Here is an 18964-nt window from a genome sequence, read left to right on the forward strand (position 1 = left end):
TGAGAGAGAGAGGCACTCAATAGTCTTTGCTTTATTTCCATCACAACAACCAAAACTACTCTCCATCCATACTACTGGTGCCACAGTTCCAGAGGCCTCATTGTGTGGTTCGCCAAAGAATAACTTGCAAAAAAATTTTCAAACATAGTGTTACTTTTCAAACTGTGTGATTGTTACAGTGACCACAAATACTTAAAGTACTAAATCAAACTTCTGCCTTGTTTCAATGTATGTTCAGGTCTACTACGCTACTGTATTTTAATATTCCTAGTGGTACTTAGAGAGCAAAGTTTTTTTTCTGAGATGCAAGTTTTAGAATCACTGAGCTATACAAATTAAAAATGTATAAATAAAAAAGAAGAAAACATGGTGTTTGTCCTCCGACCCTATCATTCAGATGTAATATGATTATTTATCAACAACAGAATACATGATGACCTTATATAACAATAATTAGTATATAATTACACATATATACACACACACATAATTAAGGCAGTGGTTCTCAACCTTCTTTCAGTGATGTACCCCCTGTGAACATATTTTTAATTCAAGTACCCCCTAATCAGAGCAAAGCATTTTTGGTTGAAAAAAAGAGATGAAGAAGTAAAATACAGCACTATGTCATCAGATTCTGATTTATTAAATTGTATAACAGGGGAAAATATTGCTCATTTGTAGTGGTCTTTATTGAACTATTTGGGGAAAAAAGATGTAAAAATAACTAAAAACTTGTTGAAAAATAAACAAATGATTCAATTATAAATAAGGATTTCTACACATAGAAGTAATCATCAACTTAAAGTGCCCTCTTTGGGGATTGTAATAGAGATCCATCTGGATTCATGAACTTAAATGTAAAATAAATGATAAATGGGTTGTACTTGTATAGCGCTTTTCTACCTTCAAGGTACTCAAAGTACTTTGACACTACTACCACATTTATCCATTCACACACACATTCACACACTGATGGAGGGAGCTGCCATGCAAGGCGCTACAAAATAAATATTTACATCAATATTTATGGATCATGTCCACAAAAAAATCTATCCGTCAACACTGAATATTGCATTGTTGTATTTTTTTCACTGTTTATGAACTTACATTCATATTTTGTTGAAGTATTATTCAATAAATATATTTATAAAGGATTTTTGAATTGTTGCTATTTTTTTTTAGAATATTTTTTTAAAAATCTCACGTATCCCTTGGCATACCTTCAAGTACCCCCAGGGGTACGCTTACCCCCATTTGAAAACCACTGGAATATGGTCTTGAACAGTGGTCCCCAAACTTTTTGTATCCGCGGACCGGTCAAAGCTTAATAATTTGTCCCGCGGCCCGGGGTGGGGGGTAGGGGGTTGGGGGGGGTTACTTCTATGTGTAGAAATGGGGGATTGCTTTTTTATTTTATTTAAATTTTTTCTTTTTTTTATCATGAAAAAGGGACGTTTTTTTCATGAAAAAGGGTGTTTTTGGGGGTTGGTGCACTAATTGTAAGTGTATATTGTGTTTTTTTATGTTGATTTGATAAAAAAATTGAAAAAATAAAAAATATATTATTCATTTATTTATTTATTTTTTAATAAAAAATTATAAAAAATTATTCGGCGGCCCGGTACCGCTTGGTACCGCTTGGTACCGGGCCGCGGCCCGGTGGTTGGGGACCACTGGTCTTGAAGACGCAATTTCTGTTGTTTAAATAAAGTTTTTTTTTTTTTAAAGAAGCCGCGCATCTAAACTGCATGTTGATTGGTTGAAACCCCCAGAAGGCGGGACACTAGCACTGTAAACAGGAAAAGAACGACTCGTGACAAAAAGATGTCTTATAAAGAGTGATTCTGCGACTTTTGTCCACGAAAACATTGCACCTTTAACAAGACAAGGCACCGAAAATGCAGACATTACGGCAACGTCGGCTCAACGAGTTGAATTTTGAAAGCAAAACAACAAACAGGTTGGTTGAATTAAAGTCGCGGCTAAACTTGGCTTAACTCGACTAACAACAATGTATTATTAGTTTATAAACATGTTGTAATTTGTGCGGGATTAAAACCCACACGTTGCCTGTTAGTTATTGAATCAAAAATATTGACATTCTATGATTTGGTGGATTTGCACGCAGCTAAAATTATGCACAAAGCAAAACCCCCCAAAAGGGACAAGCGGTAGGAAATGGTTGGATGGAAACCCACAACAATTATTCCTCAACAAGCACTGAGAAATATAATATTTTGGGGAATAAACATTTTTGCACGTACAACACTTATAACATTTAATATATCATCAGTATCAATCAATCAATGATTATTTATATAGCCCTAAATCACTAGTCTCTCAAAGGGCTGCACAAACCACAACTACATCCTCGGTAAAGCCCACGTAAGGGCAAGGAAAACTCACACCCAGTGGGACGTCGGTGACAATGATGACTATGAGAAACCTTGGAGAGGACTGCATATGTGGGCATTATGTATGTGGAGTGAAATTATGGAATGGATTAAGCAAAGAAGTCAAACAATGTACTAATACAGACCTGGTCAAATTAAGGCCCGGGGGCCATATGCGGCCCGTTAAAAGACTACTGAAATGAAATGTTCCTATATAAACGTGGATAGCAGGTCCATTATATGTGTCATACTTGATCATATCGCGATAATGCCATATTTTTGCTGAAAGGATTTAGTAGAGAACATCGATGATAAAGTTCGCGACTTTTGGTCACTAATAAAAAAGCTTTGCCTGTACCGGAAGTAGCAGACGATGTGCGCGTGATGTCACGGGTTGTAGGGCTCCTCACATTGTTTACAATCATGGCCACCAGCAGCTAGAGCGATTCGGACCGAGAAAGCGACAATTTCCCCATTAATTGGAGCGAGGATGAAAGATTCGTGGATAAGGAAATTTAGAGTGAAGGACTAGAAAAAAATAAAAAAAGGCGATTGCAGTGGGAGCGATTCAGATGTTATTGGACACATTTACTAGGATAATTCCAGAAAATCCCTTATCTGCCTATTTTGTTGCTATTGTTCTAGTGAGATTAAATATTACCTGAAAGTCGGAGGGGTGTGGCAACGGGTGTGTTGACGCCAGTCTCTGAGGGAAGTCAGGGCAGCTGCAGCAGGACGGAAGCTCCGCTGATGCCTCCGGTAAGAGGCAACTTATTACCACAATTTTGTCACCAAAAACTGCCGGTTGACATGTAGTCGGGATCCATGTTCGCTTGACCGCTCTGATCCATAGTAAAGCTTCATCTTCGGGAATTTTAAACAAGGAAACACTGGCTGTGTTTTTGTGGCTAAAGGCTAAAAGCTTCCTTCCTCCATCTTTCTACTTTGACTTCTCCATTATTAATTGAACAAATTACAAAAGATTCAGCAACAGAATACTGTGTAATTATGCGATTAAAGCAGACTACTTATAGCTTAGATCAGGCTGGAAAATAATGTCCGCTACACACGTCATCATACCGCGACGTTTTAGACACGACACTCCGCGGGAAATTTAAAATTCCAATTTAGTAAATTAAACCGGCCGTATTGGCTTGTGTTGCAATGTTAATATTTCATCATTGATATATAAACTATCAGACTGCGTGGTCGGTAGTAGTGGGTTTCAGTAGGCCTTTAAGATGGAAAATGTAGCTGCCATTATGATGTGCAGTGATGTTTTCAAATGACCGTAAATCTTGAACTATACATAGTACAAACAGCGTTTCCATATGAGTTGGGAAATTGTGTTAGATGTAAATATAAACGGAATACAATGACTTGCAAATCATTTTCAACCCGTATTCAGTTGAATATGCTACAAAGACAACATATTTGATGTTCAAACTGATAAAAACAAATTTTTTACGCAAATAATCATTAACTTTAGAATTTGATGCCAGCAACACGTGATAAAGAAGTTGGGAACGGTGGCAATAAATACTGATAAAGTTGAGGAATGCTTACAAACACTTATTTGGAACATCCAACAGGTGTGCAGGATAACTGGGATCAAGTGAGTCCCCTGATTGGGTATAAAAGCAGATTCCGTTAAACGCTCAGTCATTAACAAACAAGAATGGGGCAAGGGTCACCACTTTGTGAACAAATGCATGAGCAAATTTTCGAACAGTTGGAGAACAACATTTCTCAACAAGCTATATCATCATTTACGGTCCGTAATGTCATCAAAACGTTCAGAGAATCTGGAGAAATTACTCCACGTAAGCGATGATATTACGGACCGTCGATCCTTCAGGTGGTCATGCATCAAAAAGCGACATCAGTGTGTAAAGGATATCACCACATGGGCACAGGAACACTTCAGAAAACCACTGTCAGTAACTACATTCCGTCGCTACATCTATAAGTGCAAGTTAAAACTCTACTATGCAAAGCGAAAGGTATTCATCAACAACACCCAGAAACTCCGCCTGTTTCGCAGGGCCCGAGCTTATCTAAGACGGACTATGCAAAGTGGAAAAGAGTTTTGTAGTTTGACGAGTCCACATTTCAAATTGTTTTTGAAAACTGTGGACGTAGTGTTCTCCGGAACAAAGAGAAAAAGAACCATCCGGATTGTTTTAGGCGCAAAGTTTAAAAGTCAGCATCTGTGATGATATGGGGGTGTATTGGTGCCGAAGACATGGTTAACTTACACATCTATGAAGGCACCATTAATGCTGGAAGGTACATCCAGGTTTAGCTGCAACATATGTTCCCATCCGAGCAATGTTATCTTGGACGCACGCCCCTGCTTATTTCAGCAAGACAATGCCAAGTCACGTGTTACAACAGTGTGGCTTCATAGTAAAACAGTGTGGGTACTAGACTAGCCTGCCTGTAGTCCAGACCTGTCTCTCATTGAAAATGTTTGGCGCGTTATGAAGCGTGAAATACCACAACGGAGACCCCGGACTGTTGAACAACTTAAGCTGTACATCAAGTAAGAAAGGGAAATAATTCCACATAAGAAGCTTCAATAATGGGTCTCCTCAGTTCCCAAATGTTTACAGAGTGTTGTTAAATTGAAAGGCCATGTAAGACAGTGGTAAAAATGCCCCTGTGCCAACTTTTTCGTAATGTGTTTGCTGCCATTAAATTGTAAGTTATTATTTGCAAAAAAAATAAACGTTTCTGAGTTCAAACAATAAATAATTTGTCTTTGCAGTCTATTCAATTGAATATAAATTAAAAGGGATTTGCAAATCATTGTATTCTGTTTTAAATTACGAACACAACGTGCCAACTTCACTGGTTTTGGGTTTTGTATTTTAAGCAGAAACACTAAGACATTTGGAATTCACAGATGTGATACTGAGTTCCATTGTTAAAAACATACAGTTTGGTATTTAATAAAATGCACTGTATTATGATCGCATTCATCTGTTTTATCAGCACCAGTGAAAGCATGTCACAGAAGAAGAAGTCAGGCTTCCATTTCGACTTGTGGCTTTACCTGACCCTGCAGAACTGGATTCTAGACTTCGGAAGGCCTATTGTCATGGTAAGGAAGTCCATGTTGACCTGATTCATAGTTTCTGAAATGTGTATGAGGAAATCGGCACCTGCTACACCCACACATTCTAGATCATGCTTCCACTCGAGTGGTTCCCACTGAATAAACCAAGCGCCGGAGACTATTTCCACATGGCCTACAATGTGATAACACCCTTCCTCATGCTGAGGGTAAGTGTGAACTCTCTAAATACAACTTTATTAAAAAAAAAAATCAAAGATGCATTCACAGACTTAGTAATAAATGTGATGTAAGTGTTGATTTAAACCTGACAGCCAACTAGATCTGAATGAAATTTTTGGCCAAATTCTGTACCACCGCACTTATTTTATCAGGCCATTGTCACTTTTAGTTGATTGACCGCAGTCCAAGGGCATTGCCTGGCTCAGCAGTCTACCTGTGCATCATTACTTTTGTCATGGGAGCCAGCATCCACCTGGTGGGAGACTCCATCAACCACAGACTCATCCTGAGTGGCTACCAGCTCCATCTGTCAGTCAGAGAAAATCCGATCATCAAAGACTTAAAACCTGCCTCGCTGGTAAGGATGATAACATTTGTGGGAGTAAAATATACTGTGTGCTGTTTTGTAGTGCAAGGGGGTCCAAAGATTATAGAACACTGGGGTGCCTCGGTTTTCATTAGTAATCTGTTCTAAAAGGTCAGACGAAAACGTAATTGTATGATAACCAAAGCAATTTTTTCCACTGCAAAATACCATGAACCCACTCACCCCTTCTAGGAATCCATAACTATGTGGAATGCATCAGAATGACATACAATACGACATGGATAAATAAATAAATAAATGATAAATGTGTTGTACTTGTATAGCGCTTTTCTACCTTCAAGGTTTCAAAGCGCTTTGACACTACTTCCACATTTACCCATTCATACACACAATCACACACTGATGGAGGGAGCTGCCATGCAAGGCGCTAACCAGCACCCATTAGGAGCAAGGGTGAAGTGTCTTGCTCAGGACACAACGGACGCGACGAGGTTGGTACTAGGTGGGGATTGAACCAGGGACCCTCTGGTTGCGCACGGCCACTCTTCCACTACGCCACGCCGTCCCTGAACATTAAATGAACATTTAATTAGGGGTGTGCCAATGCGATATTGATTTCAGCAAAATAAACAAATATTGGTGGATATTGGCTTATATCCTGCCCTCATAGCAGCAGTCCTGCAGCGTGTTTACTTGTGCAAAGGTGGACAGCCAGTTAACATCCAAAAGGCACACGTTTGTTATTTTCTTGTATTTTCGTCAAGTCATGGTAAACTATTCTCTAGGGAGCTGGCAACAACACAGCAGCTAAGCACACAATAGCACACAAGCTAGACCAGGGGTCACCAACGCGGTGCCCGCAGGCACCAGGTAGCCCGTAAGGACCAGATGAGTCTCCCGCTGGCCTGTTCTAAAAATAGCTCAAACAGCAGCACTTACCAGTGAGCTGCCTCTATTTTTTTTAAATTGTATTTATTTACTAGCAAGCTGGTCTCGCTTTGCTCGACATTTTTAATTCTAAGAGAGACAAAACTCCAATAGAATTTGAAAATCCAAGAAAATATTTTAAAGACTTGGTCTTCACTTGTTTAAATAGATTAATTTATTTGTTTTACTTTGCTTCTTATAACTTTCAGAAATACAGTTTTAGAGAAAAAATACAACCTTAAAAATGATTTTAAGATTTTTAAACACATAAACCTTTTTACCTTTTAAATTACTTCCTCTTCTTTCCTGACATTTTAAAGCCATGTTCAGGTAAATTTATTTTTTTTATTGTAAAGAATAATAAATACATTTTAACGAATAATATTTGTGAAATATTTCTTCAAACTTATTATGATTAAAATTTACAAAAAAAATATTCTGGCCAATCTAGAAAATCTTTAGAATCAAATTTAAATCTTATTTCAAAGTATTTTGAATTTCTTTAAACATTGTTGTTCTGGAAAATCTCGAAGAAAAAATGATTTGTCTTTGTTAGAAATATAGCTTGGTCCAATTTGTTATATATTCTAACAAAGTGCAGATTGGATTTAAACCTATTTAAAACATGTCATCAAAATTCTAAAATTAATCTTAATCAGGAAAAATTACTAATGATGTTCCATGAATTATAATTTTTTTTTTTTCAAAAAGATTCGAATTAGCTAGTTTTTCTCTTCTTTTTTTGGTTGAATTTTGAATTTTAAAGTGTTGAAATTGAAGATAAACTATGTTTCAAAATGTAATTTAAATTTTTTCCCTGTTTTCTCCTCTTTTAAACCGTTGAATTAAGTGTTTTTTTCATCATTTATTCGCTACAAAAAACCTTCCATAAAAGGGAAAAAAATGTACGACAGAATGACGGACAGAAATACCCATTTTTTATATATATAGATTTATTTATTAAAGGTAAATTGTGCAAATTGGCTATTTCTGGCAATTTATTTAAATGTGTATCAAACTGGTAGCCCTTTGCATTAATCAGTACCCAAGAAGTAGCTCTTGGTTTCAAAAAGGTTGGTGACCCCTGATCTAGACATACGTAATAAGTGTCCTTGATTGAACAAAATTGCAATTTGTTGATGTAAACAAGTATAAAAACATGATAGTTGCCTATTACATATAAAGTATCCAAGGCAAAAGCTTATTAGAAAGTATCCAGTAACAAACGTGTCCGCATAATGTAGCTTAATGCGTCATCCATCCATCCATATTTCTACCGCTTTTCCCACACTAGGTTGCAAGGAGTGCTGGAGTCTATCTCTTAAGCTTCATTTTTCGAGTTATTGTGACCACTAGGTGTCACCATTAACACAATTATTTCCACTTCAGTTTAATTAAAGACAGCAGTTATTGTGTAATTTCACTTAATCAAACCTTTTCTAACATTCCGAACTGCAAAATAAAAAAAAAAGAAGTATGTCATATGATTTGTGCTCGTGTCAAATGGGATTATTGTGGGTATCAGCCAATACTCACAGCTCTAATATCTGTATCGTATCGAATGTGAAACATCAAGACTGCCCCAACTACGGCGTGGCGCTGTTGGGAGAGTGGCCGTGTCAGTAACCTGAGGGTTCGTGGTTCGACCCCAAGCTTCTACCAACCTAGTCACGCCCGTTGTATCCTTGAGCAAGACACTTCACCCTTGCTCCTGGTTAGGGCCTTGCATCCAGCCATCAGTGTGTGAGTGTGTGTGTGAATGGGTGAATGTGGAAATAGTGTCAAAGCGGTTTGACTACCCTAAAGGTAGAAAAGCGCTATACAAGTATAACCCATTAAACCATTTAAATTTAACGTCTATTTGACATTTTTTGAAGACTGGTCGATCTACGTTCCCAAACTCACCTATGGTCATGAGCTTTGGGTCATGACCGAAAGGACAAGATCACGGGTACAAGCGGCCGAAATGAGTTTCCTCCGCTGGGTGGCGGGGCTCTCCCTTAGAGATAGGGCGTGAAAGCTCTCTCATCCGGGAGGGGCTCAAAGTAAAGCCGCTGCTCCTCCACATCGAGAGGAGCCAGATGAGGTGTTTCGGGCATCTGGTCAGGATGCCACTCGAACGCCTCCCTAGGGAGGTGTTTAGGGGACATCCGACCGATAGGAGGCCACAGGGAAGACCCAGGACACGTTGGGAAGACTATGTCTCCCAGCTGTCCTAGGAACGCCTCAGGATGGCCTGAGAAGAGCTGGACAAAGTGGCTGGGGAGAGGGAAGGCTGGGCTTCCCTGCTAGGGTGCTGCCCCCGGGACCCGACCTCGGATAAGCGGAAGAAAATGGAATGGATAATGGCGATTGGTTAGGACTGCGATGAGCGGAGAAGGGGGGGAAAGGAACAGAGAGCCACATGTACGCCACCTTCGAACTTTGCCACAAGTTATTTCTTGAAAAATATTCAATAGAGTTTCTCACCTTCTTTATCAAAGTGCCAAAAAAAGCAAAGCCAGCAACACGTGAGATATTCCACATACACAATTTTTCATTCAACTAAATCATGTGAAAAGGGGGGCATATGAAAACCAAGGTACCACTGCAAGAAAAATGCTGAAACCATTCCAATGAAGCTCAATGCCGTATATGCAAATGTATATGATTAAAAAATATACATATGTTTGTGTTCGCATATGAAAAATATTTACATTGCTTCACATTGTAACATCTCATGTTACAGCCTTACTCCAAAATAGAACTAGTCACTTCCCTCTTCAAAATGCGACCTATTATGACAACATTAAATACATGGTTTTTTTTTTTGTGATTTGAAAACTAAGAACCAATAAATCACATAAACTTAAGTATTCCCGCTTTTGCCATGAAGCTGAAAATTGAGCTCAGGTGCGTCTTGTTTCTGATCATCTTTGAGATGGTTCTCCAGCTGTTTTGGAGAGGCACCCACCTGTCTGTATCAAGTCCCGCAGTTGACAGCAAAATGTGACTTGGTGTTGAAACCCGTGTTTTTGTTAGTCTCATACTGAAAATGCACTCGCTTCAACAATATAAGAAAATATGATTTCTTGAAGTATGGATACTGAAAGGCACACTTTCATGATGCCTCTAAAGATGACAATGTTGTTGTATAACATCAAAAGAGAGTGTGTGCTTTTGGGTATGGCTAATATTGAGTGAAACATCACTCCCACATGTCTTTGTGTCGGATCCATGTAACCCTTACCTTGTGCAAACACTCTTTCCTCATGTCATAAAAGGCTAAATGTCCTTTTGGTTATTCAGTCACAGAAGGTGGCACCTGCAGTAGTTATTAAATCATTTTAGGTTGGGTAAATGGCAATATGACTCGTGTATTAACTTGAGAGCATTTGCTTGACCGAAAAAGTTTGCGATATGTCATAAAGAAGCCATTATTACACAAGTTGTTTAAATCTATCGCAGGGGGCCGCATTGGGCTTTTCACCCTTGCCCTAGGTGCCGCTCACACTGGTGAATAATTGATGAATAAATGATAGGTGGTGGCCGGAGGGGCCGTAGGCGCAAACTGGCAGCCACACTTCCGTCAGTCTACCCCAGGGAAGCTGTGGCTACAGATGTAGCTTACCACCACAAGGTGTGAATGAATGATGGGTTCCCACTTCTCTGTGAGCGCTTTGAGTATTTAATATTAGAAAAGCGCGATATAAATATAATCCATTATTATTATTATTATTATTATTATTATTACATATGTAGACACACATATTTATTTGTGTCACCTTTTCATTCCGCCACACAGGTATTTCCCAGTTTGGGGACTTTGCAATGTCACACATGATCCCCAGTACTGTCTACAAATAAATAAATTAATCTGGGTTATTTAGAGTTTTTTGTTACCACTCATTTCAAACTGAGTTCTCCTAAACATATTGAGAGCACAGACAGCAGACAATTAAAAGCAACAATCATCCATTGTGCGGAACAAATATCCCCCGCATTTGAATAGAAACAGTAAATATTTATCCTGGTGAAATTTACCAACATAGCAAACAGATCGCTTTTGTCGTCCATATTGATGCACTTGGTCATTACCTACTGAGGGAAACGAAAAACTATCAAGGAAAACAATGAACAATAATTACTGTTTGCGTTCAGGGCAATTTCATACTAAGTCATTGTATATATTGAATGAGGACATACTCAGTAAACACATTTTACACCAGCTGTGCCATCATTAAGTGTGTATGGCAATGAAAAGCCCCTTTTAAAAAATTCCATGTTATATTAGAAAAGGAAAGTTTGGACCTTTTTAGACCAAAAATCAAGAGGCTACTTATAATAGTTTCCAAAACTGTACTGTACCTACTGTACAAAAATGTAAAACAACTCAAAATGTGTATGCCACATAAGATAAATAGTTCAAAATGTAAGTCATGATTATTATTTGTTTTTAATATTGTATAATTGACCCTACAATTTGATGATCATAGATCAGGGGTCGGCAACCCGCGCCTCCGGAGCCGCATTTGGGTCTTTGACCACTCTGATGTGGCTCAGCCGCATACTTGCCGAAAAGTCCGGTAGATTTCCAGATCTCAGTGTCTCTACCAGAAATCTCCCGGGTTAACATTTTTCGATTTTCACCCAGACATCAACTTTGAGGGCGTGCCGTGATGACAATGGCTCTAACACCCTTTCTACATATCATTGCGCCATGATTCTCGCCATACTACCTGCGTGCCGGCCGGCCGGTCACATTTTGGATGCGACCTCTATCTGAATGCATAGGCAACTGCAAGGCATACTTGGTCAACAGCCATACAGGTCACACTGAGGGTTGTGATATAAACAACTTTAACACTCTTACTAATATGTGCCACACTGTGAACCCACACCAAACAAGAATGACAAACACATTTCGGGAGAACATCCGCACTATAACACAACATAAACACGACAAAAGAAATACCCAGAATCCCATGTATCCCTAACTATTCCGGGCTACATTATACACCCCCGCCCACCTCAACCGATGCACGGGGGGTTGGGTTGGTGGTAGCTGGGTGTATAATGTAGCCTGGAAGATTTAGGGATACATGGGATTCTGGGTATTTGTTCTGTCGTGTTTATGCTGTGTTATAGTGCAGATGTTCTCCTGAAATGTGTTTGTCATTATTGTTTGGTGTGGGTTCACAGTGTGGCGCATATTAGTAAGAGTGCTAAAGTTGTTTAAACGGCCACCCTCAATATAACCTGTGTTGCTGTTGAATAAGGATGCCTTGCAGCCTCTGACGTGTGTCTTCAATAACCTCATCAGACAATTCATGGGCTGGCAAGCTATTTGTACAGGCTGTAGAGGGCGCTAGTGATAGTGCCATCATTGTACGCCCTTATTATTGTTCATTGGGTGAACACCAGCGTACATTCGAGAGAATAATTACTCTGAAATTCGGTAGTCTCCCGGGAAAATTGGGAGGATTGGCAGGTGTGCTGCTGTCAAGCGGCATTCATATAAAACTCGCGGGCCGCACTAACATTAAATTTTCTTATTGAAGTGCGGGGCGCGTGTCTCAGACCCGTGGTTTATACATAGGACAAAGCAAAAAAAAAGTGTATGCAGTATTATTTTATTATAAATTTCAAAAGAGTTATGTGGCTCCCATTATTTTCTTTACTTTGTGAAACAGGTCAAAATGGCTCTTTGAGTGGTAAAGGTTGCCGACCCCTGTCATAGATCAAGGAAAATCACATTTGGAAGTGCACCCAAAACAGAAAAGCAGTAGGCGTCACTGTTGCTCAAGGAACAGCAAAGTTAATAGATGAGCTGTATTAAGTCTACATGTAACTAAAGTAATTAGAAATTAAGAGTTTTATAATTCTTCTGACATTACATTTGTTTACAGATTGACTCCTTTGAATTGCTGTATTACTACGATGAACACCTTGGACATTTAATGTGGTATGCCATTTATTCTATTTTTGCAAGAACTGTACAAGTGGTCCTTGGTACACGTCCAGGTTTTGTTCCTACGACGGCAATATAAGTCAAGTATTGGTGTAAGTCGTCACTTATACCAAATTATTTAAGTCGACATTTAGGTATTTTTGTGCGCCGTGTGTGCGCATGTTACATTATTATGGCAATCTTTTTGTTCCTCGGAATGATCAAAGGAAATTTGGTTTTCTAAGGCATTCATGCCTTAATTGAAGCAATCTATAGCCATCATTGAGGCTCAATCAACAAATGATTTTAACTGTAATTGTGTGGGAAGAAATATTGATATTGCTATATATATCAGTATGTACTCTAACAGTATAATATTGATTTATTTCATGTCTTAATATTGAGTATTTATTTTCAATGTCATTTTTGGAAATGTAACTCCAAAAAACTTGATCCACTTTTTTGTACAAATGCAATGAATGGAAATGGATCAATTGAGTTACATTGTTTTTTGACTCAATTTGTCCAATACATTATTATCATCATTTAGTGTACATATATACAGTTTGTATTTTAGATTCATCAGTGAAGTAGTGCATGTTGAATATTACAATTTATCGTATCAAAATTATTGCAATACTGTATTGCAGGGGTCACCAACACGGTGCCCGTGAGCACCAGGTAGCCCTTTAAGGACCAGATGAGTAGCCCGCTGGCCCGTTCTAAAAATAGCTCAAATAGCAGCACTTACCAGTGAGCTGTCTCTATTTTTTAAATTGTATTTATTTACTAGCAAGCTGGTCTTGCTTTGCTCAACATTTTTAATTCTAAGAGAGACACAACTGAAATAGAATTTGAAAATACAAGAAAATATTTTAAAGACTTGGTCTTCACTTGTTTAAATAAATTCATTTAGTTGTTTAAATAAATTCATTTATTTCAGAAAGACAATTTTAGAGAAAAAACACCACCTTAAAAATGATTTTAGGACTTTTAAAAACATACCTTTTACCTTTTAAACATACCTTTTACCTTTTAAATTCCTTCCTTCTCTACTGACAATTTTAATCAATGTTCAAGTAAATTATTTTTTATTGTAAAGAATAATAAATATATTTTAATACAATTCTTCATTTTAGATTTTGTTTTTTCGCCAAAGAATATTTGTGAAATATTTCTTCAAACTTATTATGATTAAAATTCAAAAAAAATATTCTGGCAAATCTTGAAAATCTTTAGAATCAAATATAAATCTTATTTCAAAGTCTTTTGAATTTCTTTCAAAAGTTTTGTTCTGGAAAATCTAGAAATAATGATTTGTGTTTGTCAGAAATATAGCTTGGTCCAATTTGTTATATATTCTAACAAAGTGCAGATTGGATTTTAACCTATTTAAAACATATCAAAATTCTAAAATTAATCTTAATCAGGAAAATTACTAATGATGTTCCATAAATTCTTTTTTTTTTTAATTTTTTAAAAAACATTCAAATTAGCTGTTTTTTTCTTTTATTTTTCGGTTAAATTTAGAATTTTAAGGAGTCGAAATTGAAGATAAACTATGTTTCAAAATTTAATTATAATTTTTTTCCTGTTTTCTCCTCTTTTAAACCGTTCAATTAAGTGTTTTTTCATCATTTATTCTCTACAAAAAACCTTACATAAAAGGAAAAAAATGTACGACGGAATGACAGACAAAAATACCAATTTTTTTTATATATATAGATTTATTTATTAAAGGTAAATTGAGCAAATTGGCTATTTCTGGCAATTTATTTAAGTGTGTATCAAACTGGAAGCCCTTCGCATTAATCAGTACCCAAAAAGTAGCTCTTGGTTTCAAAAAGGTTGGTGACCCCTGCTGTATTGTATCTTTGAATCAAGTATTGTGATAGGCATTGTCTCGTATTGTGTCCGTGTCAATACCAAGTATAAGAATTAAATGACATTTTTAATATTAAGATAGGTGAGCTAGGGGTGCCTGAAGCTTTTGACGTACGGCCATATCCCAATTCTTATTTATTACGATTCTGAATCGATGAAAACATTTTCAGAATCGATATTTTCAAAATCTGCTTTTTAAGCTAGTTCCGCGCTTACGTGCTCTGCTCTGTGTAGACGTTATATGTTGGCACCATAAAGGTTTTATCATAATTTATATACCAAATAATATATTGCGATAATTGGTTTGAATCAAGAATGTTGAGTTGGATTATTACCAAGAATGGTCTCGACATGTTCTGCAATCAAGAAACAATGCGACAAACATACTTTGCATACTTTGCGGTGGGAAGATATGAGTGTAATTTTGACTCGTGTTCTTCATACACACTTATTTGTATGTCTGTCAAACAATAGAGAAAATATTATTTATATAGCCCTGAATCAGAAAGGTCTCAATGGGCTGCACAAACCAAAAGGACATCCTCGGATCTGATCCCACATCAGGGCAAGAAATGTCTACATGGTGCAGTGGGTTGGTTGATCATTAGAAGAGAAATACCTTCAACCTTATTGAAAACAGGATATTCTTCATCTCATTGTGTTTATCATGACTGAATTAATTATATATTGCAAGAACTGCTCTATTAATCATTCACTGATGTAATTTTGTTTACAAAAAGAAGCCAAATGCTAAACTGTAAACTATGGTCAACCTGCACATTAATGCAGTTTCTATGCCGCTGGACAAAGCTCAAATGAAATTTCGTTGACATGTATGACTTAAGTGTTATTTATGACAATGACAATAAAGGAATTGATTGATTGATTGATTGATTTTGATTGAAGACAGTAAATGAACATAAGTATTTGTAAACGCTCTGAAGTGGGAAAGGGAAAGGATTAAAAAGATTTGCTTCTTCTGACATTTTTTGGACATGATGTAAAAATAAATTATATGAAATGATGTGTAATCTATTATACGGTAAGTGTGTTCATGTTCGAAATAAACTCAACCCAATCAATCAATCAATCAAGTTTTTCTCCGCCTGTGTATTCTTTCATCTCGTGCACGTATCTTGTCCTCCTTTTGTGCATTATTAATCATTTATGAGAATGCGTCGAAACACGAACCGCCACAAGGACCACCTGTAATATCCTTCTGTTGTGTGTGTTGAAAAATGCCCGAGATAAAAGAGCGCTAACAAAGTGTGGCTGCTCAAAAATCAATACAATGCAAGTTAATTACCTGCATGGCATAACCTTCAGTCACCTTGAGTTGGTCGCTTGACTAAATTCGATTTCAGTGAATAATTTATTAGTCATATTGTTGTCTTTACTGTCAGTAGAATAACATGTTATGTAGGTGATGGGAAGTCAGACACAATTAGTGATATAGAATTGTCTCCTTTACAAGAAAAAAACATGGCCGGTCTCCTCAGTAGGTTTTAAAAGAGTACATGTTTTATGTTTCAGGTATATTCCCTTCTTTGTCATTCTCTTCATTTACTTCACCGGATGTTTCACTGAGGCTACAGAGCAGCAGAAGATCCCAGTCAAAGGCCAGCTGTTACTTACACCCAGCGCACTCTATTACTGGTTAGTAGCCTCCTCTACTTAAAAAACAAACAAACAAACAAAAAAATTACTTGAGTTTGAAACAAAGCTCTTAAAGGCCTACTGAAACCCACTACTACCCACCACGCAGTCTGATAGTTTATATATCAATGGTGAAATATTAACATTGCAACACATGCCAATACAGCCGGTTTAGTTTACTAAATTACAATTTTAAATTTCCTGCCGAGTTTCTTGTTGAAAACGTTGCGGAATGATGAGGCGTGCGCGTGACGGCTCGGGTTGTAGCGGACATATTAGCCCAGCACCACACACGGCTAAAAGTAGTCTCTTTTCATCGCATAATTACACGGTAATTTGGACATCTGTGTTGCTGAATCTTTTGCAATTTGTTCAATTAATAATGGAGACTATAAAGAAGAATGATGTTTGTGGAAAGCGGTGGATTGCAGCTGCCTTTAGCACCGAAACACAGCCGGTGTTTCTTTGTTTGTTGTGAAGCTCTAACACAGATCGGTCAAGCGAACATGTTTCTCTACGTCAACCAGCAAGTTTTTCGATGGTAAAATTGTGATATTAAGTCGGCTCTTACCGGAGACTTCAGTGGATTATGGGACATCCTCCTTCAGCTCAAAAAGGCAGCCGTGATCTTGGCTCTTTGGCTTCTCTGAGAGACACTGGCGTTCACCGCAGCCATCCGACTTTCAGGTATGACTTTACAATCTCACTAAAACACTATTAAAACAATAAGCAGATAAGGGATCTTCCAGAATTATCCTAGTAAATGTGTCTAATTACATCTGAAACGGTCCCCCTGTCGCCGCTTTTTTTTGTGTGCTTCACTCTAACTTTCCTCATCCACAAATCTTTCATCCTCGCTCAAATTAATGGGGAAATTGTCGTTTTCTCAGACCGAATAGCTCTTGCTGCTGGAGGCTCACATTATAAACAATGTGAGGATGTGAGGAGCCCTACAACCTGTGACGTCACGCGTACATCGTCTGCTACTTCTGGTAAAGGCAAGGCTTTTTTATTAGCGACCAAAAGTTGCTAACTTTATCGCCGATGTTCTCTACTAAATCCTTTCAGCAAAAATATGTCAATATCGCGAAATGATCAAGTATGACACATAGAATGGAACTGCTATCCCCGTTTAAATAACAAAATCTCATTTCAGTAGGCCTTTAAATATAGCATGTTTTGTGTACGTTCTACCTCAATATGTTTGGGCCTTTATTAAGAGACGGCTCTTATCTCAAAGCCCTTTTAAGTTGGGGCATTTATGAATAGAGGTATCACTGTAATACAGAATAATCTGAACACGTTTAGTAGATCTGAACTAGAATTCAAGTTTAGCCCATAAAACATTCTGGTACTTTCTTTTGTCAGGAAAACATAAAAGCTAGTTGGACAAAACAGAGCCTGCAAATGCCACTCCTTGCTGCTAATTTATGGTGTGAAATATTGCTCACCGGTTTGCTTGTTTCTTAAGTTGTTCTTTGTCAAGATATCTGAACTTTTTTTCCTCTCTTTTTCCTTTTTCATTTGTGCAAGGTACCTGGTCACAGAAGGACAAATCACTGAGCTCTTCCTCCTCACCTTCTTTGCAATGGGGGTCATGATGATTCACCAGAGACATAAAGGCTTAAGCCCTGACAGCAATGGACATTTCTTGTTCTATAGTTTCAGTCTTACTTTGCTTCTAGTGGCACTTTGGGTTTTGTACCTATGGAACGACCCTGTGCTGCGCAACAAGTACCCTGGATTAATGTACGTGCCTGAACCTTGGTCCTACTACACACTACATATAAAGAAAACCCACTGAATTACGTCTGTTCAGGTTTGTACGTCTTTTCATTACAACCAGGTACAAACCCCGTTTCCATATGAGTTGGGAATTTGTGTTAGATGTAAATATAAACAGAATACAATGATTTGCAAATCATTTTCAACCCATATTCAGTGTAATATGCTACAAAGACAACATATTTGATGTTAAAACTGATCCAGCCATCCATCATCTTCCGCTTATCCGTTATTTTGTTTTGCAAATAATCAATAACTTTAGAATTTGAAGCCAGCAACACGCACGTGACAAAGAAGTTGGGAAAGGTGGCAATAAATACTGATAAAGTTTAGGAATGCTGATCAAACACTTATTTCGAACATCCCACAGGTGTGCAGGCTAATTGGGAACAGGTGGATGCCATGATTGGGTATAAAAACAGCTTCCCAAAAAATGCTCAGTCTTTCACAAGAAAAGATGGGGCGAGGTACACCCCTTAGTCCACAACTGCGTGAGCAAATAGTCAAACAGTTTAAGGACAACGTTTCTCAAAGTGCACTTGCAAGAAATCTAGGGATTTTAACATCTACGGTCCATAATATCATCAAAAGGTTCGGAGAATCTGGAGAAATTACTCCACGTAAGCGGCATGGCCGGAAACCAACATTGAATGACCGTGACCTTCGATCCCTCAGACGGCACTGTATCAAAAACAGACATCAATCTCTAATAGATATCACCACATGGGCTCAGGAACACTTCAGAAAACCACTGTCACTAA

General features: G+C 37.8%; 1 protein-coding gene across 1 annotated transcript in view; it reads left to right on the forward strand.

The window, feature by feature from the left end:
• The first annotated feature begins 1774 nt into the window (after positions 1-1774).
• The window catches only part of cln6a (CLN6 transmembrane ER protein a), an 18340-nt gene continuing 1150 nt past the window's right edge, over positions 1775-18964 (forward strand). The window contains exons 1-7 of the mRNA XM_061887653.1: positions 1775-1960; positions 5391-5499; positions 5583-5681; positions 5864-6052; positions 12838-12893; positions 16296-16418; positions 17952-18964. The exon at positions 17952-18964 is cut by the window's right edge and continues 1150 nt beyond it. Of these exons, the coding sequence (XP_061743637.1) occupies positions 1899-1960; positions 5391-5499; positions 5583-5681; positions 5864-6052; positions 12838-12893; positions 16296-16418; positions 17952-18222 (909 nt within the window). The 5' untranslated portion in view covers positions 1775-1898 and the 3' untranslated portion in view covers positions 18223-18964. The remainder of the gene's footprint in view (positions 1961-5390; positions 5500-5582; positions 5682-5863; positions 6053-12837; positions 12894-16295; positions 16419-17951) is intronic.

The sequence above is a fragment of the Nerophis ophidion genome, linkage group LG25, assembly GCF_033978795.1.
Source record: "Nerophis ophidion isolate RoL-2023_Sa linkage group LG25, RoL_Noph_v1.0, whole genome shotgun sequence".
Taxonomy (NCBI): domain Eukaryota; kingdom Metazoa; phylum Chordata; class Actinopteri; order Syngnathiformes; family Syngnathidae; genus Nerophis; species Nerophis ophidion.